This window comes from Cupressus sempervirens, chromosome 5 (assembly GCF_028749045.1).
Source record: "Cupressus sempervirens isolate cs-2001-9-10 chromosome 5, ASM2874904v1, whole genome shotgun sequence".
Lineage (NCBI taxonomy): Eukaryota > Viridiplantae > Streptophyta > Pinopsida > Cupressales > Cupressaceae > Cupressus > Cupressus sempervirens.
Window position 1 is genome coordinate 418,623,480 of NC_143122.1, and position 27,044 is coordinate 418,650,523.

At 34.3% G+C, this 27,044-nt stretch overlaps 1 protein-coding gene across 3 annotated transcripts; it reads left to right on the top strand.

Moving 5' to 3' along the window:
* The first annotated feature begins 19,404 nt into the window (after positions 1-19,404).
* On the top strand, positions 19,405-26,573 carry LOC149556562 (GDSL-like Lipase/Acylhydrolase superfamily protein). Of its 3 annotated transcripts, XM_089830913.1 has the most exons (6): positions 22,124-22,497; positions 22,875-23,144; positions 23,611-23,820; positions 24,178-24,341; positions 24,428-24,698; positions 26,146-26,573. In XM_089830913.1, the coding sequence occupies exons 2-6, from the start codon at positions 22,919-22,921 to the stop codon at positions 26,409-26,411; spliced, it is 1,137 nt and encodes a 378-aa protein (XP_089687039.1). In that variant the 5' UTR covers positions 22,124-22,497; positions 22,875-22,918; the 3' UTR covers positions 26,412-26,573. The 3 variants fall into 3 exon arrangements, with proteins under 3 accessions (XP_089687037.1, XP_089687039.1, XP_089687038.1); XM_089830911.1 differs by lacking the exons at positions 22,124-22,497; positions 22,875-23,144 and adding an exon at positions 19,405-19,902; XM_089830912.1 differs by having other exon boundaries at positions 22,124-23,144.
* Positions 26,574-27,044: the final 471 nt, after the last annotated feature.

A 27,044-nucleotide genomic window follows, 5' to 3' on the forward strand; every position in this document is an offset into this window, starting at 1 on the left:
CTTTTCTTATTTAATTAAATAACTTCATTTAATTAATTAGGAATGGCTTCTCATTTAATTAAATAACTTTGTTTAATTAATTAAAAGTAAGTACTCCATTTAATTAAATAATTTCGTTTAATTATTTCAAAAAAATTTTCGAAACTAGTCAACTCAAGTCAACCGTGGTTAAATCTGGTCAACTTTTGGTCAAACTTGATCTTTGCGTATGTGAATATGAGCAAATGTGAGTATGAATTCCAGCAACAATTCGATAAAAATTCTCATTCAACCTTTCAAAATGAAGAGGTGAGCCTCTCTGAAATAGACTTTCTTGGAATTCATCAACGGTTGAGATCAATTTCAATCAACGGTCAGAATTAAAAGTGAAGTTCAGTCATAAAGGGAGATTTTCAAATTAAAGGGAGTTAACAGATTTAATTTGAGTAAAATAAGGAGTTAACTGATTCAATTTGAGTAGAAAAAGGAGTTAACTGATTTAACTCATTTTTTATCAATAGTGAACTTGAAATTTCCCTTTTTGAAATGAAAAGAGATTTTGTTGAGATATTTAATTTAATAAAATGAGATATGATCTCATAATTACTTTTTCTATTTAATTAAGTAATCTTTAATTAATTAGAGACATTTTTCTTATTTAATTAAATAACTTCATTTAATTAATTAGGAATGGCTTCTCATTTAATTAAATAATTTTGTTTAATTAATTAGAAGTAAGTACTCCATTTAATTAATTAATTTCGTTTAATTATTTTAAAATTCTTTTCAAAATTAGTCAACTCAAGTCAACCATGGTTAAATTTGGTCAACCTTTGGTCAAACTTGATCTTTGCGTATGTGAATATGAGCAAATGTGAGTATGAATTTCAGCAACAATTCGATGCAAATTCTCATTCAACCTTTCAAAATGAAGAGATGAGGGTCTCTTAAAAAAACTTTCCTGGACAGAACAATGGAAATAAAATATTTTCTCAATAAAAATACTAACAAATATGTATGGAAGAATCTCTTGTTCTGTGTTTAATGATGCAAACATGTAAGAAGATAGCCAAAGCAAGCAAATCAACATCAGTTAAAGAATTCTTATTTGAATCCATCCTCTATTTAAAGATGGATTGCAAAAACCCATGAAGAATAATGTATTTTGTAAAATGACTTAAGATTGCCACATTTGTTAAGTGATCAATATTATGTAAATGCAGGGGTATGCCCCTATGATACATGTAAAATGCGGCTGTATGTCCCATGAAGGATTAAAATATTATGTAAATGCAGGGGTATGCCCCTATGATATTTGTAAAATAAAGACTATGTCCCGGGCAAGACTGGAGGTTTTCTTCCCCATTCTTTCCTACCAGTGCCCGCTTGAACGGAGGATTTGTAAAAAACTTTTATTAATAAATAGAATCTAGGCTCTTGCCATTTATCGATAAAAAAATAAATAAATAAATAAATCTAATAAAACTAATACATAATAATAAGATTCTATTTTAATTCAAACCCACACCTGAATCAATTTCCAAATCTTGATTCTACTAAGGGAAGATTGCAATAATATTTTTAATTCCCATAACTAGATAAAACAATATGCATGCCCGAATTACAAAATTGAAGATTCATTCATAGAGAATTATTTAGACACAAATAACAAACACGATGAAGACAGGAAGAGAAAGAGTATAATAAAACATATGAAATAATCACGAGTGCCTACCTGAACATTGATGTTAATTCACTATGCCTCAGAAAAATGTAGAGAAGCTCCTCCTCTTATAACCTTCTCCTTTCCAAAAATTCCTTCCTTCTCCAACATCCGCAATTCCTCCAAGAACCGAAACCCTCAAATGACTAGAAGTGCTTGTAGAAGCATTTGAGGATGTCCATACACACTAGGAGAGCCTCTATTTAAGGGCCCCTAAGATGCATCTAGAATGTGTCTAGAAAGAACTAGGAGATAAGGATGACAACTAAGCACGTAACTTCCACGACAAGAAGATAGACATGATGAGGTGTCTAGAATGTTGTAGACTCCATGTGCTTAATTAGTACGCTAACTCTTGTGTTGTAGACAACACATGCATAATTAGAGTGCAAACCCCTGTGTTTTCAACATGACAACTCACAAGAGTTTGCATACTCCTATGCGAATAAATAATGCATATTAATTTTTCATTTAATTACATCATTAATTAAATATTTTAATTAGACTTAAGTAATAGAAAATACACCAAAGACTCATTAAATAAAATATGAAAACCCATCATAGTAAAACACATACAAAATCAAACCAAAAGGGTTAATATCATGAATTACATCATCTGACGTATTCGGAGGGTACTCAACTTAGATACTTGTCCTAATTTTCAATTAGAACAAATGGCTTAAAGGGTTGGGATTTGGACTTGAGAATTTATCTCCCCTCTCTTACCATTGAGATAATGTGATAGGGTACGCTCATCCTGGCAATTCAGGGAAGTCGATACATGGTACCTACAATTTGCATAAAATTCATGCATGTACATACACAATATATACTAAGCTAAACATGCAATGGCAAGAAGTGGTGCATCGTGTAGATCCCGACTAGCAGGTGACTACCACTCCCTTCCTTAACCACATCAAAAACGTCATACAGAAAGAAAACAAACACGCACACCATACATATGCAAGTATGGGGTAAGTATCCATAAGAAAACACATATGATAATAAATCATCTTACTAATCATCATTAATAACTGCAAACACTGTAATAATCATAATACATACATGAAATATAAAGTACCAAGTAATCTCATCATATATCAACTGAATCTAAAACAATATCTGATAATCTCAAAATAATGTCACTAATAATCATCAACATAAAACTATCCTAAAAGAGTTTGGCCACAATAGCAAAACGTGAACTAGGGCAGGCACTACATGCACTATGAGAATTTCAACTCTCCATTTGATATTTTCTCCTATGTATGTCGTATTCTCATGCTCTCCTAAGGGGTTAAATTATTTGATATAATATTCTTTTTTGCACCCATTTTGTTTTTCCCATATGATACTCCTAAGTTTTTCCCTTGCAAACTTTTTTATTCCATCCTTGTTATCCAAAAATTTGTGCATATTAAAAATCTATTATTCTATCCATTTGACATTTTGTTTCATCCATGTGTTTTTTCTTCTATCAGGTCTTTACCCTATGATTACTTTAGGCCACCTGTGAGACCTTGGGGTTTTCTTCGGATAGCTTAATAACTAAACCTTTGCCAAGGCCTCTAAGGTGAAAAAGTGTGTTTAAAACAATATGATTTTATAAGGGACCAATATTTTAATTTTGAGGTTGTTGATGATTAAATATTTTTGGATTCTTCCTATTTTTCTGGACAATTCTAAACTAACATGTTGTTGCCCCAAATCTCACATTGTAGAGGATCACTAGGGTAACCAACAAACCCAAAAACATCTTCTTGGTTTTTCAATCCAACAACTCTACAAGGAAGAGGTCAACAAGATGTCTATGTTACCTCCACCTTGCCAATTTAGTCCCCTTACCAAATTATAAAATGCCAAGTGTCATGGTCTTAATGATGCAACTTGTGTGTCCTCATCTCACCTCAAATATAAAGAGAGTAACATTCAGTCTTCTTTTAGAAAATTGCTGGTTGAGAATGCATCACACTTGCATGATTAAATTAAACATGTATCAAATCTGAAGAAAGTAATCATTGATAATTTCAATCAAGATCAATGACCAATAGGCATGTGCACTCCATGATTAAATTAATCTACTCCATGGAGTTAAAAGAGAAATAGTGAAGTCGATCAACGATCATAATAGTTAAGATGAAAAGCTTCTTGTTAACATGGCAACATGTGATTGGTCAAATATCAAAAGAGATAAATATTTTTGTGTGACCCCAATGTTCAAATTTAAATGATAACAGTTAGTTCGTGGCATAAAAGAACACATAATCTTGCATTTATAGCTTTAATAGTGTCATTATATGGGCACCATTAGTTGAACAATACCTATTTTATGTTTGTAAGAAATCTTACATACTCACAAATTACTTTATGCCATTTTTATATTTAAGATCTCTAAATTAGGGTTTATGCTCATATTGCTATTATAAATGCTCTAAACATTTGCAATTGTGCCCAAGCTTGCATTCAATTTTTAAAAAAAAAACTTTGAAATCCATTTTTGATCTTAAAAGGTGCAATTAAGCTTAGAATCTAAAGCCCTAATTCCTGTTAAATTCAATCTATAGATTTATAGCATCGCAAGATTCTTTTCCTCTGGTGATAAGAGGAAATATCCTTTAGAGATCATTTCTCAACATGGTCCTTCAAATGCAAAAAAAAACAACTCAAGTTAGCAGTTTACCATATGACTACTTGGTTGATTTTCTTGTTGGTTGTAGACTCCTTATCCATGGGGCTAGGGTCACTAGATTTAACCTATGGAGAAACTATAATAAGAGGAGACAAGGAATACCTATCAGAATCATATGGAATTCCAACTTGGCAAGGTTGGTAGTTCCTAATGTATTTATAAATGTCAATTTGATGACTACACTTTGCACTAGATATAGCCCACAAATCATGTCATTTGAGGGCAATGATAGAGTGGAGATCAACAAGGAGAGAATGTAGGATACTTTAATGTCAGAAATAAACATTTTGTGGTGGTCCTTTTATAAAAATAATTTGATTTACTATTTTTACAAGCACACAAGGTAAAATTACTCTTCATAGGTCAAAGCATTTGTCAAAAACTAAAGAAGACCTTAAACCCTAGAGATCAACCACCATATCATATTGAATAATTTGCTCCTTATCTCAAGAATACTTAATATGCCTTGTGCAATTACTAATATTCATGTTTGGATGCTATTGATATGCTTTGATATCTATGGAATTGTTACACATAGAAATTTTGACTATTTTGTAGTACTTGTTGATTTGATGCATAAGGCTTCAATCAATATGAACGCAAAAAAATCTCCTAATTTAGGTATTACTCCATCCTAATGCACATATTATTGTGAAAATGGCACAAAGCTCCGAGATCAGAGCTTAATGGAATCAAGTTCTTCAAGCTCGAACCATGGTTTGAGGTGAGCATGTGCCAGTGCAAGAGTAGACTTACATTTGAGACAAACATAGTAGAGGTTTCTTCTTATGTCACATTTGAGAATTACTTGTAAGAAGATTAATGAGATACTTGGATCGATCTATTCCATGGATATTGGGAGATAGAACTAAGAAGTTTTTAATGCCAAAGGATATGGATCTACACTAAGGTAGACCACAATTGGAGGTCATGGTGTTACTACAAGGGTCATATAGTTATAAGAGTTTTTTGAAGTTTTATAGCACCTAGTAATTTTCCAATAATTGAACAAGTTATAGTTGCTTTTTTATTTGTGATTATGCATCAAACTGACTTTCATAGAGTTTTCTTCCATAAAGGGATCTCATAGAAAGTAACGATTCTTCCCTACTCAAGAAGTGATTAATGATATCTATCATTTCTTAAGTAGGAAAGGATCTGAGGTCGTCGTATTAAGTTGAATAAATACTCCCTTTCCTTGAGGTTCATAGGAAATTTGATCTACAATAATTTTAAAAACTAAAATTTATATCACAATTCTCCTCCACATCAAGAGGATGAAATTGAAGACTGGCTCATAAATGCATAAGATCATTAAGAGGTCTTAAATATGGGGGAGAGGTGGTATACGATCCAACATGAAGAACACAAGAAATATAAGAAAGGTAATTATTCTCTTGCTTGTAAGATTCTACTTGGTGTAGAACTTAGAATAAGAAAGAGTTTTAGCTTATACATAGATGTGAAAGTATGCTCCTTCCTTACGTAATAACTACAAAAGTTGAGGAGCCTGGACTTTCTCTAGTTGAGATGGAATCTAAATCTTCACCCTCATATATGGCTTGATTACTAGAGAAATTTTCCACCTCAAAATTCAGTCCACTCTACCCAATCAAGTTTTGAATAACCATATACTTCTCCTCATACTCCAGAGGTTCCATAACCACCTCCTCAAGTTTCATGACACCCACCTAGATATTTTGTTGGTTCATCCTCTAAGGATTCCATGGCTATCCATTCATCATTAGGGTCACAACCTTCTAATGCCCTACACAATCCTTTAGCTATTGTACCTTTACAAATGCTATCCTGAGAAAGAGAATCCCTTATACTATTTATGAAAGATTTGATACTCGAATTGAGCTCCCCCTTCCTCCTCATGAGCTTGATATTCAAAATACAGTACAAAATGAGGAGTCATCCACAAATAGGGCTCTTTCAATCTTCAAATTAGGGAGTGGATGAGTAATTGATGTGATAATTAAGGCTTGTATGGAGTTGTTGGAGATGATGATTTCATCCAAAAGAAAGAATTCAAGTAGTTTGTACTCAAGGAAAAAGTTGAGTTGCTAAACAAAAGGAAATTAATTTTCATAGTCTAAATTGAGATGAGCATGTAAAGATGAAGGATGAAGTCCTTCAAAAGGTTGATGAACAATTATAAACTACAACCCCACAACATGGAAGACAAATGGTTAAGGATAATGGGGTGATACTTTCAGCAGGATGAGATATATCCTTTCTATTGTATTTGACAATCTAAAGAGGAGATGAAATATAGATATTATGAATTTGAGTCAAGTGTACAAGACAAGTTTGTATTTTAGATCTACTTTTGATGCCAAAATAGATTTACTAGCTATTGGTCACTTAACCCTATGATAAGGAAGGCTTTCACATTTTCCCAATAGGATCCACAATATGGCCAATTAATTTTAAAGAAATCCATTTATTTCTCAGACCCACAAGAATTTGGCTTTGTGGTGGATGTTGTTTAGATAGAACATATAGTCTTAGTAAGAGACTAATAGAAGATTATTCCATTAGACACAAGAATTGAGAGTTTGGAGGAACAATTGAGAGCTAGGACAAAGTATATTCTTGTGATTGGAGGGCCTTCATCTAATGATGTGACAAAGTTGAAGAATGAGTTTACTACTTTGATATTGAAAATGATTGAATAAAAAAGAATGGAAAAATTCAACAAGGATGTTGGATATAATAGAAATTATTCAATCATAGTCATTGGTAATGCAGTATTGATAGGCTTTCATAAGTCATTGGTAATGTAGAGGAGGTCAAAAACTTAATGAAAAGGGTGCCTCCAATTGAAACCAAAAATAGGTATTTTGAACAGGTTAATAAAGATATCCAAAAAAGGATGGAGAGCTTGGAAGCCAGAGTGAGCAACATGGAAAAAATGATCAAGAATTTGGGTGACAAAAATTGTAACATTCTTAAAACTATGGCTGATAACTTCAATACATTGCTGAATAAGATGGATTAGGCTAGAGGACTTGACTCCTCTATTGTGAATGAGGATCAGGGGCCGAGCAAGCACACTAGGGCCAACTCCAAGAAGAATGTAGGTGGGGGAGTGAAAAAGCTGGAGGAAATGAAAGCCACTACATAAAATATTAACATTTTGGTAGATCAAGCAGCAAACCTATTGAAAACTCTGTAGTTGTCCGAGTGTTGTCCTTTTGCTTTCTTTTTGTTGTCCTTTTATGCATAGTTGTACTTCACCTCATGTTTTTGTGTTAGTTTATTTGTTCACTAAGGCCTTTTATTTTCTGAACTCTTTAGTTAGTTTCTCTTTGATACTTTGTTATAGGTTTCGGGTCCTTTAAAACCTATTTTTACATAATCAAAACATAAATTATTCAATCATTGAATTAAAAGAGGGTAGTCATATTAGAAGACAAGCTGATGAGATATGCTCTTGGGATCTATAGTTTTCAAAGTTTTAATAGATTCACCTCCAATGGTAGACATTTCTTGATATCTATGTCTCTTATTTGAATAGATTGATTGCAGAGTTAATGTTTCATTCTAGTGAATTTAATTCAAGTCCCTCTACAAAGTCTAGCAAAAAAACAATTCATTAAAAATTCAATATTTCTTTGAGTTGTTTTCAAGTCACCAATTGCACACAATGATAATTAGTATAGAGTTATCAAATTTTTTATATAATTTAGTTACACATGGGATGCATCCACTCTTTGTTGATGTTAAACATGGAGATAAAAATATTAGGGTTTTAAAATTACATGTATGGGAAGGAGAGGTCTAAAGTCCTTAATAATTCTTGCATTATTAGACCTTAAGTAAAATAAGGACCAAGTTTTGGATAGATTGGATATAAATGTAGGGCACATAGGTGCTATATTTGAAGGTTGGGTAAGCTTTGGTGGTGTTGCACTCAACATTTGTAGACCCTAAAACACTTCAAATATAATGGATTGGATATTTTGTGACTTTGTTTTTCTTTGACTACCACTTTCTCTCTTCTTTGGAGTGTTTGACCTAGGACATAACCATTGGTTCTTGCCAAATTTTTATTTTTTGTATTTTTTCTTTTCTATCTCTAAATTGATTAAAGACAATTAGGTATTGTTTTAAGATCAAGTTCCATCTTATTAATAGGATTTGATCTTGAATTAATCAGATTTTGTAATGTAAATGCAAATATTTTGAAGGAAGCACCTTAAGAAACTCGTTGTCATGAAGGCCCAAACAATTTCAACACAATACCACTCTTTATGTTTGGCCTTATATGAAGAATACCTTTGATGAATTAATTACAACTACCTCTATTTGCAAAGAATGAATGAATGTCTGGTGGTTAATTTTTTTTGGTCTTCTAGCAATATGGTGTTTACTTAATATTACCAATTATTATTTTGTACAAGACCCGAAACTTGTTTCCTCTCTTATTCTCATTATTACAAACTTGATTAGTTGGGGTGTTTATTCTCTGGAATTAGGTTTCCAAGAATATAAAGCAAAAACCAAACATTCACAAACCAATAGTCAAAAACAACATATATGACAAGATTGAAAGAAACTGAAATATAAGAAATTACAAATCTTGCGAAACCTCGCCACCTCCTTGATGCTTTAGATGCAATCCAAAGATGTTGCATATGTGCGTAGTGGTTGCTTCAAGTTTCAACAATGGATGCAAATGATGGATGCATGCATGAAAATATGGGCATAGAAATAGTGCTTTGATAGTTTTTAACTCTCAAAATTGCATAATATCTTTTCTCAAATGGTGGATGAATTATGAAATATAGAGTGTTCAATTTATAGACCAAGGTTAGGATAAATAGATAGTTAGGATGCAAAGCTAAAAATTGTGGGAGGGCTATGATGCAAGGAAACTTGAGTACATGTGGATTGTGCTTTCTCTAATCCATAGCCTTGCGATGAGTGTCATAGGGAGAATGAGTGTGAGGAGATAAGATTTGTGATGGATAGTTAACTAAAGAAGTTTTGAAATGGAATTTAGTGCTTTTAGGTGGTAGAAGGAGATGTGGCAAGTGAGTGGATTTAGGTTCTGAGTTAGGGATGTGTAACTCATGTCTCGAATCATGTAAATGATTTGGAGGAGGTAATCAGGCTTAGATAAGAGGGTGATGTGGCTTAGGCAAGGGGGTGATGGGGCTTAGGTAAGGGGTGACGTGGCTTGGATAGAGGAAGTGATGTTGCTCAGATAAGAAGGTCATGTGGTTGGTGCGTGGATTTGTTAGAAAAAGGAATATGGAGAAATTAATTAATTAAATTAGATTATTTAATTAAAAGGGTTAATTATTGGCACTTTGGTTGGATTAATTGAATAGGCTAATTATTGGTGCATGGGTTGGATTAATTAAATATATTTAATTATTTAATTAAATAGGCTATTATGGGTGCAAGGATGTGTTGAGGGTTTAGGAATTAATTAATTAAATGTTGGGGGGGGGGGGGGGGATTTGGAATTAAATAAAATAGTTTATGCAATTATTTTATTTAATAGAAGAATAGGAATTTAATTAATAAATCATATTATGGGTTTCCTTCTAATATATTAATTGGACTATAATTATTTAATTAATCAATTAATTAGAGGATAACATAAATTAATGAAATGTTTAATATTTGATGAGTAGAGAATAACCAAATTTCTCGAAAAAGATAATCAAGAAACAAAATTAAAATCCAATATCAAAAGAAAGAGTCATATCCATGAAAAATAACCTTTTACCAAAGTCAAGCATGAGGAAGGATACATCCTACAAGGACTTCTTGGTAGCATCTAGGACTATGACTGAATAACAAACTAAAACCTTTAGGACAACATTTTGATGACAAGGGATCTCTTGTGAGGACTTTGAGAAGCATAGAGCTGGTAGAACTAAAGGACTTGATCTGACACAAATTGACATAACATTGGATATGTACAATGGGACTCAATCAAAGACTAATTAGTGGGGTGGTGTGTATAATGGATATACCGAGATATTTACAAGGTGGTGACTCTATACAAAAGCTATTTATAGGGGGCAACAATGTACATGAAGCTTAGGATGAGATAGATATCAATGACAAGGGTTGTATCAGGTGATGGTAAGATGGAGGAGATGTTGGGAGTTGCTAGGATCGAAGTAAAAGGTATGTTGGATAGAAATATTTGGGTAGAGAAATGCTGAAAGATAGGGATTAGGAGATGACTAGGTTAGGGATGACAAGATGGATATGGAACATGAATGGGGAGATGGAAGGAGGACCATGATAAGGTTTCCAAGGAATAGGATGCCCTTAGTTATAATATGTCATGCATTGGGAGGCTGCAAGAGGGGCATGATAGGATGAACTATAGGAAAACAAGAAGATGAGGGAAGTAGATGGAAGTAAGGATATGAAATGTTAATGAGGTGGGGAGATAGAAGATAACTATGATGGGTGGATGAGGATAAAGAGAAGGAGATGGAGGGATTATGTGGAAGGAAGAATGGGTGGAGAAAGATAGGTGTATATAGATTGCAATAGAGAAATGGAAGTCAAAATGTGACCAAAAGAATGTATGTATGGTGCTAGCCTTTTATCTTTATCAATATCAAAAGGAGAATAGAGGAGGTGAGATGACTAATGATATGTATGGTAGGAATATGGAATGGGTATTATGGGTAGAAGAACTCTCCCCCAAGTGTACAAAGCATTTGGGTGGAGAAAAATCTAAGACTTGCCACTTGCTAATGCTCTTGGTAGTTTGAGACTTCACTATTGATTATAATTGAGAGAAACAACTAACCTAAATTGTGTAAACTAACATTGATCTATGGATGCATTCATACCAATCCTTTTTGGAAAATTTGGGAGGAAGCTTATAGCCTATACAAATTTGGCAAAATACACATAATAATAACAAGTCTTATGTCATTTTTGAGGTGATTATGGTCCATCCAATATATTCCCATGAATATTAAAGTTGGGAAAAATGACATTGGTTTATGACACGCCTCCACAAAATGACAGACAAATTTTGTCCCTCATTTAAATAAAACTTTATAAAACCATGGGCAAATTTAAGCCGTCCAAAAATTTCCTTTATGAAATTGTAGGTGAATATTTTGAATTTGTTGTGTAAAATATAAATTTGATTGACTATATCGCATAAAATGGAGCCAACTGCATAATCATTGGGCGATGGATCCCGAGCGTGCAACCCAATTTTAATAAAGCTTAGGCAACACACCCTATCCCACATGTTGAATTCATTCACCAAATCCCACTATGTCATTGTGTAAAATTTGCCAATTGGAAAATATTCACCACTAAAGTTATCCTTGCTCAACTACATCCGTCTCTACTAGAATTCAAGCAACATTTGAATGCTAGAATTTTGGAGATTCTCCATGTAGTAGTAAAAATCTACCTAAAGGGTTTTCAAAAACCTCAAAATAGGGTTCAAAACATAAGTGTAGAGGAATATTGAGAAGTTTCACTTGGAGCGAAACCTTGTTAAAAACTTTAGTAGTAGGAAAAAATTGTTGGATTCCAAGACTTCAACAATAGTGAATACTTGTCCTCCCAAATTCACTAGAAGTCACATAAAATATTGTTCCTATCATAAGCATATTAAAAAATAATAATGAAAAACCTTCCAGCTACATGATAGATTTGAAGACACCCTTTCAAAATAGGCTCCCAATTATCATAAATATACATTGATGAAGATCATTCAAACTAAACCATAGGCCCCTAAAATGATGATAAAATCATTGGGTGTCACTTCCTTCTCCATTTCATCCTTTAAATCCAATTTTAAGGATCTTTTATTTCAATGCATAAATACACCCATCATGCCATCTTCTTGTCCATGGAGCCTTCCCATACGCTTCGAATAAGATGTCAAAATCCTAAGAGAGATTTTTGGGACACATACCTTTAAACCACCACTAAATGATGTCTTTGTCACATCCATCTCACTAGATATGTCCTCCTTTGGTCACTCTTTCTGCCACATTCCTTGTGATTGAAAACCCTTGCCTAGTCGCCCTTTCTCCCATTTTCTTTGTAATTGTGAAACCTCACTATCATTTCCAATCTTAAATCCATTATTTCTATTGTTTACAAGTTAAATCTTATCCTCCACCCATGCGCTAAGAAAACCCTACTAGGACATTCACCATTCTCACATCTCAACTCCATGCAAGCTTCATTACAAGGACATTGCAGATGTTCGAGACTCTGGGAAAACCCTAGACACAATATGCAATAAACGTTTTTAGTTAAGATAATATTTAATTTATTAATCACTTATCTTTCTTAATTTATAGAATAATTATATATTTTGAGTGATAACAATATTGTTATTTTATTTTATTGGGATATTATATTTAATTATTTAATAAATATTCTTGTTCTTCTTGAATTTAAATTTTTATTAAGTTAAAAATTCTAATTTAATTCATTATTTATTTTTATGAAATTATAAATAATAATTCAAAGACATTATAATTGTTTAAGTTATAATTTTTTGACTTATTTATTGTAATTATGTTTTAAAAAATTTATCTAGTAAAATTTGTTTCAACTTAAAATCTAAATTAATTTTAACTTAAATATAATTCAATTTCTAAATTAAACTAAAACTTAATTTCAAGTGAGTGAGAAGCTAACTTTTTATTACTCTTTTCATGCCAATAAATGATGAATAACATGTGTCCTAGGGGATTTATGCTTAGGGTACCATGTCATTGCTATCTCCTCTCTACATATCACTTCCTATATCTTTACATTTTTATCTCTCTATATGTCTCTCTCTCATTATATACCTCTTTCTCTCTATATTTATTCCTATTTATCTTTCTATCTCCTTCCATCTCTCCCTTTTTCATACCCCTCTATATTCCAATTTTATATCTACTCTATCTCTCCTTTATATTCCTATGTGTCCCTACTACCCCATCACTACCTTTGTTTATATCTCTACTCATTATATTTCTCCCCAACTCATACACAACTCTCTCTCTCTCTCTCTCTCTCTCTCTCTCTCTCTCTCTCTCTCTCTCTCTCTCTATCTGTCTCTGTCTTTGTCTCTGTCTGTCTCTGTGTGTGTGTGTGTATCTTTGTGACTTTATCTCTCTATCTTCCCCTCTCTCATTATCTCCCTCCTTTTCTTTGTATTTATCTATGTTGATGAAATAGCATCAGTCAAATTATATCCGATTTGATGGATATATGTTGATATCCTTAAATATATCATTCCAAGAATATCATATTGAGATGATATCTCTCTATATACTTAAGAGAATAATGTGTTCTAATATGTATCTGGATCTGCACTTGGAACACACAAAAGTAGAGAAGTGTTATTACATTTGTAGTGATCTTAAATCTTAACAATTCCTATTGATCTTTCTATCTCCTTCCATCTCTCCCTTTCTCACATCCCTCTATATTCCATAATTTATATCCCCTCTATCTCTCCTTTATATTCCCATGTCTCCCTATTGCCCCATCACTCCCTTTGTTTGTATATCTACTCCTCATTTCTCTCTAACTCATACACTGTTAGTGTAGCTTTTTATTCTTCCTATTTTGCTAGGTTTTTGCCACACTTTTAATAATCTCGCTTAGGTTAATAAAACATGTCTTATTAGGTGGATGGTTGTGATGTGTCACCTTCCTACATGTGAGCATCCATTAGCTATCTTGGGAAGATACTTTGCTATCTTTAGTCCGATAGATGGTTGCTCCTCATTGGTTGGTGTTGCCACCTCCTCCCTCTTCCTAGCCTATATAAGCATGCTACCTGGCTTGTATTTGCATCTCTAGTTTTTGCATCCTCTTAATGCTATTTTGCTTCCAGCATTTGCATTACTCTCTTGGAGACTAACTCTATGATGCTATTTTGATTTTGTATCATTTGCATTCATAGTTTAGATATTTATTCTTTGCACTAGTTTTCTGGGTTATTAATCTTATCAGATTCTAACATGGTATCAGAGCTTTTCTATGTGCAAGAGTAGATTTTAGTTTCCTTATTTGAGAGTTTGGGGGGGGGGGGGGGGGCAAATAAACTTTATTGTAATTTTTTGAAAAACAAAGTATGCTCTTCTCTTGCATCTTTGGATGATCCTGAGAATCAGAAAAGTTTTGACACAAACAATTTTTCTCTGGGGTTTCAATCTCAAATCTGACAACCAACTTGCATATTTGGAGTTTTCCATTAGTTTTGTAGGTTCCAGCATGCCATTGATGGACTTAGGAAGCTGATCCAACATTTGCATGTCATATTCTGGTTGCTAGGGTCATTTTTTGATTTTTGGAGCCATTTTTTTACTGTTAAAGGCGTTTGATTTACACTACAACATCTTTTGTACATCAGCAAGAAAATGCTTTCTAAGTTTTGTTCGCAGCCCCGAAAAACCATCTGGGTATCTTTTAGATTTTGTATGCAAGCTACATATTTTGCAGAATCGAGCATGCAAAGCTACATCCATACCCCTCTCCATTGGCAGTCGCAGATTTGAATGCAGTTTTCAAATGTCTCATTCTTGCTCATATGGACTCCGATTTTGATGATTCTTGTTATGAACTTGGCTATTTTTTTGTGCTCTATCCACTAGTGGAGTTTTTTTTTTTTTTTTTCATACATGAATTTTTCAGAAATTGCAGATTCTTAGCCGTGACTGTGCACAGTTCTCATTTTGGAAACTTCAGAGGATCATAACTTTCCGATACGACCTCGTATTGAGGCGATTCTTTTTTTGAAAGTGCATGAATTTTTGAGTAGATCATAGTGGTGCTATTTGTTTCCTTGATTATTGTGCCCAAGTTTCACTTTTAGCATATGCTCTTCATGAGGAGGCCCTGTTGGTTTTTTCGCCGTAACTTGAGCATACAGACATATTTTTTCGATCTGAAAAATGCATCGGAAAGCTGGTTCCGAGACGGAGATGATGGTATAGGTGTTTTTTGTTTTTGCTATAGTATGGTTGCCTATTTTGGTAGTCAAAGCCAGATGTTCTATTTTGCCTTCCGGGAGCCATATCTCGCTCATTTAGACTCTTTTCTGGGCTCGCCAGATATCATTGGAAAGCTGTTTCTATGAGTTATTCAGTTGCAGAGATCTTTTATCCAGATTCTGCTCTAGGTTCTTTCTCCTTCGAGTTTTGCACTTTCACACTCTGGCAGATTACTTGGATTCTACAGGTCCTGGAATCTCTTCTTTTGTTCTTTTGGCTCACTCTTCTTTCTGACTTCTGAGCATTGTATGCTTCTATTCTGTTGCATTCCTTTTTCTGTAAATGCACTAAGATAAAGTGCCTGCTTTTGCATATCTGGGATCTTGTACACCTTGTGTTTGTTTGTACTCGCAGTCAGTTATAAAGTGCCATGGGGGGTCATGATGTTTTGCCATTTTGTGCTCATCCACCTTTGTCAAGTGATTTTTTCTTCCACGACATTAGCTCATGCAGTGTGCCAGTGACACCGCCCTTTATCCTGTGCTTGTACTTCTATTGCACTATTGGTGTTCCTGATTCTTCTTCTTGCAGATGTTTTTAGCATTGCATTTCAGTGTTCCTGTCACCCCTCTCCCTGTTCAATATTATGGGGGGGTTCACTTGTTGGCTCTATTGCTTCTTTGGTTTGGTTGAGTGATCTACGTATTCAATTTTTGTTCCTATGTACTAGGCGGATGCAGTGGCTAGGCACCTATGCATTTCAGTGAGATGGTTCATCTACTATATAGACACTCATTCATTCCTACCTTTGGAGGTCACCTCTTCGATTGATTAGCTCTTCAGACTTTGTCTTCTCTACCTGGTCATGCACTATTTCAGTGGGGGTTCTAGCAGTTTCTTCTGACAATGTTTGCAGCTTCATGCTTCAGAGATGCTTCATGCTCTTTCTTGTTCCTTTCTTTGGGACATTTCCTAGATTGGAGGCTTAGTTTCCTTCATTTAGTTCTTTTTCTTGTATTTGGGTACCTAATCAGGCCTTGTTGTCAGGACCCATCTTTTCTTGCTTTCATAGCTTTGCTAGGTTAGCATCCACCTAAGCTTCGCTTATGGGGGGGTGTTAGTGTAGTTTTTTATTCTTCCTATTTTGCTAGGTTTTTCTTACACTTTTAATAATCTCGCTTAGGTTAATAAAGCATGTCTTATTAGGTGGATGGTTGTGAAGTGTCACCTTCCTACATGTGAGCATCCATTAGCTATCTTGGGAAGATACTTTGCTATCTTTAGTCCGATAGATGGTTGCTCCTCATTGGTTGGTGTTGCCACCTCCTCCCTCTTCCTAGCCTATATAAGCATGCTACCTGGCTTGTATTTGCATCTCTAGTTTTTGCATCCTCTAATGCTATTTTGCTTCTAGCATTTGCATTGCTCTCTTGGAGACTAACTCTATGATGCTATTTTGATTTTGTATCATTTGCATTCATAGTTTAGATATTTATTCTTTGCACTAGTTTTCTGGGTTATTAATCTTATCAGATTCTAACATACACAACACCCCCCCACCTCTCTTTCTTCTCTCACATTACCTTCTTTCTACCTCACTTTCCCCTCTCGACATATCTCCATAAACCCCCCGCTCTCTCTCTCTCTCTCACACACACACATGCATTCCATCTTTCTAGTACAATATCTTTATCTCTACTTCTTTCTATCTCCCATTTAATTTTCTCTCTTTCTCCCCATCTCCCTCTCTATCTATCTATATTTTCCTCTATTTATATTACCTTTATCACTCTATCTATCTATTGATCACTCTCCTCCCTCTATCTCTTTCAATCCATATATTTAGATCTACCTCGAATTTCTTATAGATCTTTCTTCCTATCTTTATCCCTTTATCCCTTTCTCCCCCTCCATCTTTCTATCTTCCCCACCTCTCCATTTCTCCAAATCCCTCTTCCCCCATTTCCTCCCTATCTCCCTCTCTATCTCTACGTCTCTCTTTCTCTTCATATATATATATATCCCTCTCATTTTATTCTAGCATATACTGTATATGTCTATCTCCCCACTTTTCTAATGCTCTCTCCATCTCTATTTGTCTATCTCTTTATCTCTTTCCCTCTCTCCTCTCTATGTCTCCTTACATCTCTATCTATTTATCTAACAATGCACATAGATCTTTATTTGTCAATACCCCTCTATAAATATCTTTGTATCTTCCTTTATATCTCTCTCTTTACCTCTCTCTATCTAAATATTTTTTCCTCTTTCTCTCTTGCTCTATTTTCATCGCTCTCTAATGAAATCAAAAATAGAAAAAAAAACAATAATGTAGCAAAAGTTTTCATCAAAGGTTGTTGGTTTATCAATAATTAATGTGCATTAGTTTATGAGATTTAAAATAGAGAGTCACAGGCCTATCGAGGAAAGCATGGGCAAGATAAGAAGTGGTGATTTGATAAAGATAAATGTATCTAATTTATGTGGGCATGGATACAACCAAGGAATGAGAAAGAAGACATAATGAGACCTCATTAAGGATACAAATAAAATGAGTTTATCCATAGGTAGTGCTATGATCTACTCATTAATTAATTCCATTGACTATTACAATGATAATACAAGTTCAAGTTTTTTGCAAAATGGAACACAAAATGGCATGCATGCTTTAGACAAACTTACAAGAAGTAATTTGATCAAACATAAAATGGAAACAAGTTGAATTTTGAAGATCACAAATGTGTTTGTTGATGTGTAAGACATCTTTCACCACTTAGAAAAGTAGACTGTCTCGACAACCGAATCTTTGCTCTACATCTACAATAGAAAATAACATGACAAGATGTAAAGGGGAAGAGATGCAGTAGCTGCCTAGGCTAGCTTTGCACTCCTAGAACTCCTAATCAGTATATCAAAATTTGTCATTTTTTTGGTGAACCTCTGTTGGTGACCATAGAGCTTAAAGCTAACTGTTCGACTTTTCTAGCATTTACAAAGCTCTCTATAGAACTCATAGAGTGCAAGGTGGTCTAAAAGTGCTTTTTAAATTTTTTTGCTTGGAACCCATTATACTCACCCCCCAATAGTCATTCACCAAAAAAAAGTACTTTTTGCACAAATGGACCAATCAGCAACCAAGAAAGCTAAAAAGTGATCAACTATTAGTACACGTGCTATCATTTTTTGGAGCTTTTTAAAAGTGATAATTATGGGGATCTATAACAGATAACCTATCGGTCATTAGACCTCATGACAACTATTAGTTATCTTCCCTTACAATATAGATTAATATTACGTAGGATATCTCATGTGAATGAGATTAAATACAATTTTATATTGCTAAAAATGAAGACATATAAAAAAAGTTGCTATCAATAAGGTTACACAATCACTCATATTAGAAAAGTTCAAAAAATCAGAAACTTGCATATCCTAATTGCATCTTTCTTTTTTCAAATTTATTAGTTAGCTTTTATTAAAAAAAATCATAACCTTTCGAAAAGTGCACTACTTCTTTACTGTATTGTAGTTAATCTTGATGAAATAGTACTGATTATCGCAGTCTCGATTGTATCGTTGTGTTTAAGAGTAAACAAGATTCTTTCACCCTTTCCCTTCATTTCAGTTATATCGTTCAAGATACCAGTTGTGTTTAAAATAGCACATTAAATTTAATGACATTTATTTTTATTGAGGGTAAGTCATAATACTTTTTCCAAACAAATTACCATGTCTGATTTAATGCGCTTCTGAAATCCACATAATTGGCTGCCCGCCGAACTCCCCCCATCTTAAATGCCATACAACAAAACGTATCAAATCCGGCGGGTTCTCATCTGTTTTGTTCAGTTTTCATCAATGTCGGTGGTCATCCCGTAAAGGGCAAAGTGATAAGATCAATACAGCCCCCGTGACTCCATTAAAGACAACACAAAAGATGGGCCCTGATTTGATCTCTGAACATTGCCAGAAGTTGTCTCAATCTCCGACCCCATTACAACTGGTTTTCATTCCAAATGATCTCTATAATTATAACCCACAAAAGCTGTCTTTTCAGCAGGCGATCAAGACACAAAGCCTCATGGAAAGTTTCATCTGGTTAGGATACGGATCTCTGATACATTGCCGTATTTGCAGATCAGAATGGAGATAAAAGTGCTCGCTTCTGCTGGGTGCCCTAATTTATCAAATGGGTCAATGAAATCTTCAATAAAACTTATGATCCCCATTAATGGGTGTTTAAATGTACAGATTCATGTAAATGGGTGTTCTGTACATTGAGTTATTGGGTGTATTCTGAAATTGTAGATCATAAATGGAAAATACGGCGGTGATGAGATTAGCAGCATTTGTAATCTTTGTAGTGTTTTGTGAAGTAGAAAGCAGCCAAGGGAAATGTATATTTCCCGCAATTTTCAACTTTGGGGACTCCAATTCAGATACAGGTGGTTTCTATGCCGCTTTTCCATCGGAATTAGCACCTTATGGAATGACCTTCTTTCACCAACCCTCAGGCCGAGCATCTGACGGCCGCCTCGTTGTGGATTTCATAGGTACTCTTTCCACAGCCTTGCTTAACTTTTTCATAAAGTTTACAGTAAAATAAGTGAGGTAAGCGTTAACTTTTTTAGACAGTCAATAATGTACGTTGGTTAACACACTCCATGAAAAAAAACTTCTAGGTTTTATAATGGAGAATGGTGGAGAATGTGGGTCAGTATAGAATTGATACGGGTGTAATTAATAGTTCTTTAAATTCTACTTAGATATTGCTTTCAAAATCTATTGTTCATAAATATGGAAACATAGTATTCATTGCCATTCAATTGATATTCACAAAAGTGAAGTATTGGGTTTTCTTGGCGCTGTGCTTAAGCACAAAATTTACAGAAAGGCTTATTTAATTTATTCCTTCAACACATGTAGACCATTTATCATAGAAATCTTTTAATTCATCGATCGATCAAAGAATTTTACGTTGTTTTTGAATGAACAACTTGTTTCAACGGCTTATCTTTTATAAAGAGTGGTTCAAAAGCGATTCACACTACTCAGTGGTTCAAAGGAAATTCACAGGAATCCGACATATTTAGATATATTCTTTTGTTGAACAATATTGATTCTAATGCGTGGATGCGCGGAATGTTATCTCTTTCATTGGAGTTCTCCAGGGAGGTGTCCTCCACCAATTTCAATTCGCCATCACGTTTTTAATAGGGCCCATTTGGCGAGCGGAATAGGAATAAGTATTTCAAAAATTTTGAATTCTTTGTTTGGATGCACCAAAACGGAATTGGAATATGAAGTAAAATAGGAATACGTATTCCAATTTTGACCGAAAAATGGGGTTTTGCAATTCCACCCAAATAGGTGTTATTGGAATACGTATTCCTATTCCACTTTTTTTTATTTTAGAAAACGTAAATTTTGGGTTCCGCGAATTCTCATCAAATATTGGCTGAACCAAACGGAGAACAGGAATACGTAGCCTCATTTTCTATTCTAGAATACGTATTCCTATTCCGCTCGCCAAATGGGCCCTAAATATACTACTTAAATAAATTATGGGTATGTGAATGGGCCTCAGAGCTCTTGGTAGGTAGGTAATAAATTATGTAAAGTGACGGGAGAAATCTAAAAGATAAGGATGTTTTTAAAGCTTTTATTATATTAGATAATAATTTTTTCATTTTTAAAAATCTTTTACTGGCTATTAAAAGATTCATTTATCCATCTAATCTGAATAAAAAATGAATAAAGCATATCATTGAAATGATTTTTATTATCGGTATAAGAGTAGTTCCTAGAACTTCAGATTGTATAATTCTAGTTCTCGGTAACATTGTTTAAAACGATTCTATTATAGATTGTACAATTAAATATAAAAATATTTTTAAAATATAAATATTTTCATGGAAGAGGAATTCTAGTTCTTGGTAACATTGTTTAAAAAAAGTATTATAGATTGTACAATTAAATATAAAAATATTTTTAAAATTGAATTCCTAAATATTTTCATGGAAGAAGAATCAATTGTGAGAACAAAAGAAATGTGATGAGCAAATATTATTAGTCATTCTTTAAAAAATCATTTATTTATTGTACAATTAAACTAATTTTTAAATTTTAATAATTAATAGTATAATACAAATAACTTTTTATTCATTATCTATTTTTAATCATATTTTTATTTTCAAGCAATAGAGTAAAGATACAAATGATGGGACTACACTATATATATCCACAAAGTAGGAAGTCATTTATTAGGAGAAAAGATGAGTTGCCAAGTGAGCTTTAGGTACTTAGAACGTCTAAACTGGAAGTGAGGGAAGAGTTTAAAGCTAAGGTTTCAATTCCGCACAAGGGGGTAAAAAAATGTCATTTCAAAAGGTGCCCAAATATCTTCGTGCACCACACCACATGTCGCTCACTCTTGTGCTCTTGTGCTTAAATGTTCCAATAGTATTTATGAAATGTTCCAATATCTAATGGTGCACAAATTGAGCAATGATGAATAAAAAAAGTTAAAAAATGATGATTATTAGTTTCCTTATTAGTGCATGTGTTTTAATTTTTTTAATAAAGTGCCTTTAACAGTGATGATAGAGAATATCTATGGTAAAACTATCAAGATTATTGGACCCTAACTCTTCTTGGATAAACATGGTTTATAGGAATTAAGGAAACCCTAAGTGGTGGAGAAAGTTTCGAATATTCTCCTCACAAACAACCCTTTCATTGTGCCTATTGCTCCAGAGTACATGCTTTAAATGGTAAATTTAATGCTTTCAATATATTATGCCAACAAACCTTAACTCATGTTTTACTGATTCCCGCTCAAATGCTGAACAGAACAGCGAATCGTCTTGTGAAGATGTTCACATTCAACATGAGCTGAAAATGAGATCATCTAGTAGGAATAACCAACTGTTTTATTGCTTCTTTTTCACATACAGCCCATTAATATGCTTACAAAGCTTGTGAAATAGTGACCAGGACAAACCCTAATGCTTTCAGTCTGCCACATTTGAAGTTGCTGTATGTTTGTCGCATAAGAACTGATTCTGTTGCTCATTTACCATTTTTGTTATAGAAGAACTAAAGTTACATATCCACGGTAACTGAAACTGGAGAGATACAACTGGAAGGTACGTCTGTAGGTTTCAATTTAATGGTTACCCATTAACGCATATAGGATCACTGCTTAAAATAGAAACAGGGGGTATTCTAAATCAAACGAAAGAGTCGGCTTACATTAGGAATGATATCTCCCTGACTCAGATTTATCCTTCATCCAGTTTGGCTTTGCTACATTTGCCGATATTCGGACAGAGGCAGGATATTACTTAATATGTAATTTTAGTTGCTCAATATTTGGACAGATTAGATATTCCAGATTGGCAGTGGTGATTTTTTTGCTAGTTACCCATTTTGGCAGTTGTGTAATCTCGCGCTGCATTATCAAAATATGCCGGATCTGCCTATTTATTTATAAGTAGTAAGCGTTTAGGCTGTGGATGATTAGGGGGAAGCATTGCAGTTAAAGCGGAGATTTCAGTCCACCTAGAGATGGGGCTTGTTACTGCTACATTATTGGCGATCCTGATCTGTTCTCTGGTAGGTGCTAGCGAAGGCAAATGTGCCTTTCCAGCAATTTTTAATTTTGGAGATTCCAATTCAGATACAGGCAACTTCTACGCGGCTTTCCCTCCCTTGCACCGTCCTTACGGAATGACATTTTTTCATAAGCCTGCAGGTCGATCAAGTGATGGCCGCCTTGTAATTGATTTTTTAGGTATTGAGCTTAACCGGCATGCATCAGCGCATATAAATTTGATGGTTATGGAATTCTTTATTTCTCGGCTTTAAATTAATTCTAGCTCCACAATGTTCTAGTATGATTGTAAAGTTTGTTTAGCTTTAATCAACAAATTTGATGGGGGCAAAAATGAGAATTGGGTAACAGAGAACTGGGCACTACAACACCCATTTGAGAACACAACAAATACTGATACATAATGGAGCTAATAGAGATTCTTTTTAGTACTTAACTCAACCCAACAAAAATTTATTGCGATTAATTTGGAGAAAGGAATTAAATGACCCGGATGCATCTTACTCTTTTCTTATATCAAACCAAACTTTGTTAGTTAATTCTTGTTCTTCCAACCCCAGAATTATTTACTGCATTTTCCGTCTGTGAAGTTTCAACCGGATAAAAGAGAAAAACTGATAGTTTTCATTGCATTGCAATTGAACAGCTCAAGCTTTTGGCTTGCCGTTTCTCAGCCCATATTTACAGTCTTTAGGCTCTGATTTTCGACACGGAGCCAACTATGCCTCAGATGCTGGGACAGTTCTTAAACCCAATACTTCATTGTATGTAACTGGAATCAGCCCCTTCTACCTAGCAGTTCAGTTTAATCAAATGAAGGACTTCAAGGTTCGCACTCTTGATCTTCTTTCAAAAGGTATGTATCTTGGTCGTGTTTAAGTTTGTTTCAGTGGCTGGATAGAAATAATACACTCAAAATGAAGTAGCATCTCACTAGGAAGCACTCTTGCTTATCGAATCACTATTTAAGATGGTGGCTTCGGCCGCCACAGACCCACATTAGAAGCAAGAAAAGAAGTAGGGGTCCGCCAATGACTCAAATCATTACTTAAATTCGGTGCAAATCTCTCAACCATATCTTGAGCCAATACTGTGTGCAATTAAGGATCATATTTTTTTTAATGACAAGTCGGAAAATTGCTGTTATTTTTTATGGATCAAACTTGCTTTATTCTGATTAATTCTTGTTTTTATAATATCTCGTGCTTTGCAGGAATGCATTCCGATTATCTACCAACCGCAGATGTCTTCGGTAAAGCTCTCTACTTTCTTGATATTGGGCAGAATGATTTTACCTCCCAAATAGGTTGGATAGGAATTGAAGGAGTTAAGAAGTTTCTCCCTGAAGTAGCTTCTCAGATTGGCGGAACTTTGAAGGTAAGTCCTTGGCCACCGACCCTTCATTCTGTAGATTGACGGTGGGAGTGATTTCATTGATTGATTTTGCTGGTTCATTCAAACAGAAATTATATAAAGAAGGGGCACGGACAATATTTGTGGCCAATCTTGCGCCAATTGGTTGCTTTCCGTCCTTTCTGACGGAGCTTCCTCATAATAAGTCTGATCTGGACACTTATGGCTGTATGATTTCATACAACAATGCTGTGTTGTACTACAATAACTTACTCAAAGAGAAGCTTGAAGAAGTTCGAAAAGTCTTACCAGATGCATCTGTCATATATGTTGACTCACATGCAATTAAGTGGGAGATCTATACAAACCCAAAAAAATATGGTAATCCCTTTCTTCAGCACTAATAAAATTAATCTCTGGTTATCTGTTAAGGGTGAATAAATTTTGGCTAAGTAAATCAGTGAAACACTCACATCCGTAGCTAGTATGCCTTGAAGCTTATGGCACCAATTGAGTAAGAAACGCCAAGAGTCAGAAATGGGGTAGTCTGAAACATAATGAAAATAGCAAATTGTTTTTGTAAAATTAAATCAAAACATTTTACATCTTCCTCTTCTTAGTTCCTCTAAAAATTAGGGGAGGGGTAAAATTGGAGGTCTATGTCTAAGAGTTTGCTGTGTTTGTGGCACTTTATTTGGTTTGACATGCTGTAGCTCAACCTCCATCTTAATGAGTTCAATGCCATCTAACGCGAATCCAAATCCACCACCCTCCTCTATTGGCTGCCTCTCCAAATTATAGTTCTCATACTAGATAAATATAATAGTGAATTATAATTGTCATCCTAGATGAATGGAATAGTGGAGGTTGGTCCTGCACTGCCCAGTATATTAAGAATCTGTATACTCCATATCAATTGGACTACTTGATGTTTCTTCTACCTTGTGTGCAATCAAAGGTTATTTGCACAAAGACAAGGTCATTAAACCGTTTTTGAGCTAATTTATTCCTTTCTTTGGATGAATGGTTTCAAACAAGTTCCATTTGTACTCACAATTGAATGAACTACAAATCTTCACTACTTCACGTAAAATTGCTGCAAATGGCCTCGCAGAAAGTTGGGAAGGTGTTATTCAACTGAAAAAGCAAAAGAACACAATAAAAAATGAAATCAGAATGTGTTTTTATTCTCATCCAGACACTGTTCTTTTGCCAAAAATTCGGCTAGTAGAATTTGCAAGTTGTTGACCTAAAGATGAAAAAAACACCAATATTTGGCAAGTTTACCATGGACGAATGTTTGTTCAATTGGAACCATCGTAGGTCTAGTTGGCACTAATCGGTCAAATTGGTGCAATTGGAACTTGTTACTCTCAATTCCACATACATTTCCATCAAGTAGGTCTAACTGGGCTAATGTAGGTCCAACTGGTGGTCACTTAGGTCATTAACATGTTAATTACTCTGCCTTGCAACTGACCATGGCCCGCTGGAAATAGAATTGTTCACATTGGACTCTTGAATTACTAAATTTACTATCAATGTAAAATTGTAGACGCTTCTAGGCAGCTTTGGTTTTCGTGTTTATCAAATCAATTGTATCAGGATTAGGCCAAGTTGACCTGGATACCTGGAATTAGAGATTATGTTAATACTTTTTTGTGAATCTTTTTCTTTGTGAGCCATGTCCTTGAATATCAAATACGATAGAAAAATTTGAAAATAAAAACAGCAAGCTAGAGGTTCATGTCCATTCTTTATCTTCATTTGCTCCTCTTTCTTAATTTCTTAACGGAGGTTGATCATATTCAAATTACATGATTTACAGGTTTTCTTTATGGAACGAAGGCATGCTGTGGCACTGGAGGGGAGTACAATTTTAATCAGGAGCTTTTCTGCAGTCAAAAGAAGGAAATAAATGGTACATTTGTCACAGCTCCAGTTTGCTCTGATCCATCAAGTTATGTGAGCTGGGATGGAATTCACAACACTGAAGCTGCAAATCTTTATATAGCAAAAGAAATTCTCAGTGGCAAGTATTTTCAGCCACAATTTTCTCTAAATACTCTCTGTGACCTCAAGCCAATTGGGTGACTTGAGCTGAGAAGCATGTCGTAAAAACTGCTTGGAATAAAGCCTTTCAATTACAGTTCGCATTAGCTGACTTGTTACTGGCTCTGGCTTTGTCAATCACAAAGCTGGTCAATGTATTTGGTATCTTGGCAAGTCAATGAAATTTTCGCTCATTTATGTGTACTGATTTCAATGGTTCCCATTTATATTCTGCCCTTGAATTATTAGTATTTAAGAGTTTTTGAATTTAGAATGAATAACAATTAAAGTGATTTCCTTGGAAAGCCCTCTAATAATGCATTCCTGTCTTTTTGTAGCTAGTGTTAGTTTTGGTTACAAAGTTCACATCCTGCGAGTTGCAAGAAATGCTATTAGGTCGAAGTCAGGCTGCAATGATTCAGATTCGTAATCCCCTCAAGTTAAAATTTTTGAAATTTGTTTTATAGATCCTCTCCAACATAACTTACAATTTATCACAGAACAATACTAGCTGGATTGGATCTTGGATTCAGTGAAAGTCAAATCCTTTAGCCAATGGTTTTTGAACCTGGTCATTCTTGTAATAAATAGCTTATTTTTCTACCAAAAAAAAGCCCAAGCTACCATGCCCATGATAATATTTCTTAGATGGGTAACTGGTTCATTGGAGTTTTT

Excerpts from the sequence above, each read along its gene's own strand:
- LOC149556562 (XM_089830911.1), top strand. The coding sequence starts at position 19,665 with ATGGAAAATACGGCGGTGATGAGATTAGCAGCATTTGTAATCTTTGTA. Across the intron at positions 19,903-23,610 it reads CCTCGTTGTGGATTTCATAG|CTCAAGCTTTTGGCTTGCCG; the intron begins GTACTCTTTCCA and ends GCAATTGAACAG. Across the intron at positions 23,821-24,177 it reads TCTTGATCTTCTTTCAAAAG|GAATGCATTCCGATTATCTA; the intron begins GTATGTATCTTG and ends CGTGCTTTGCAG.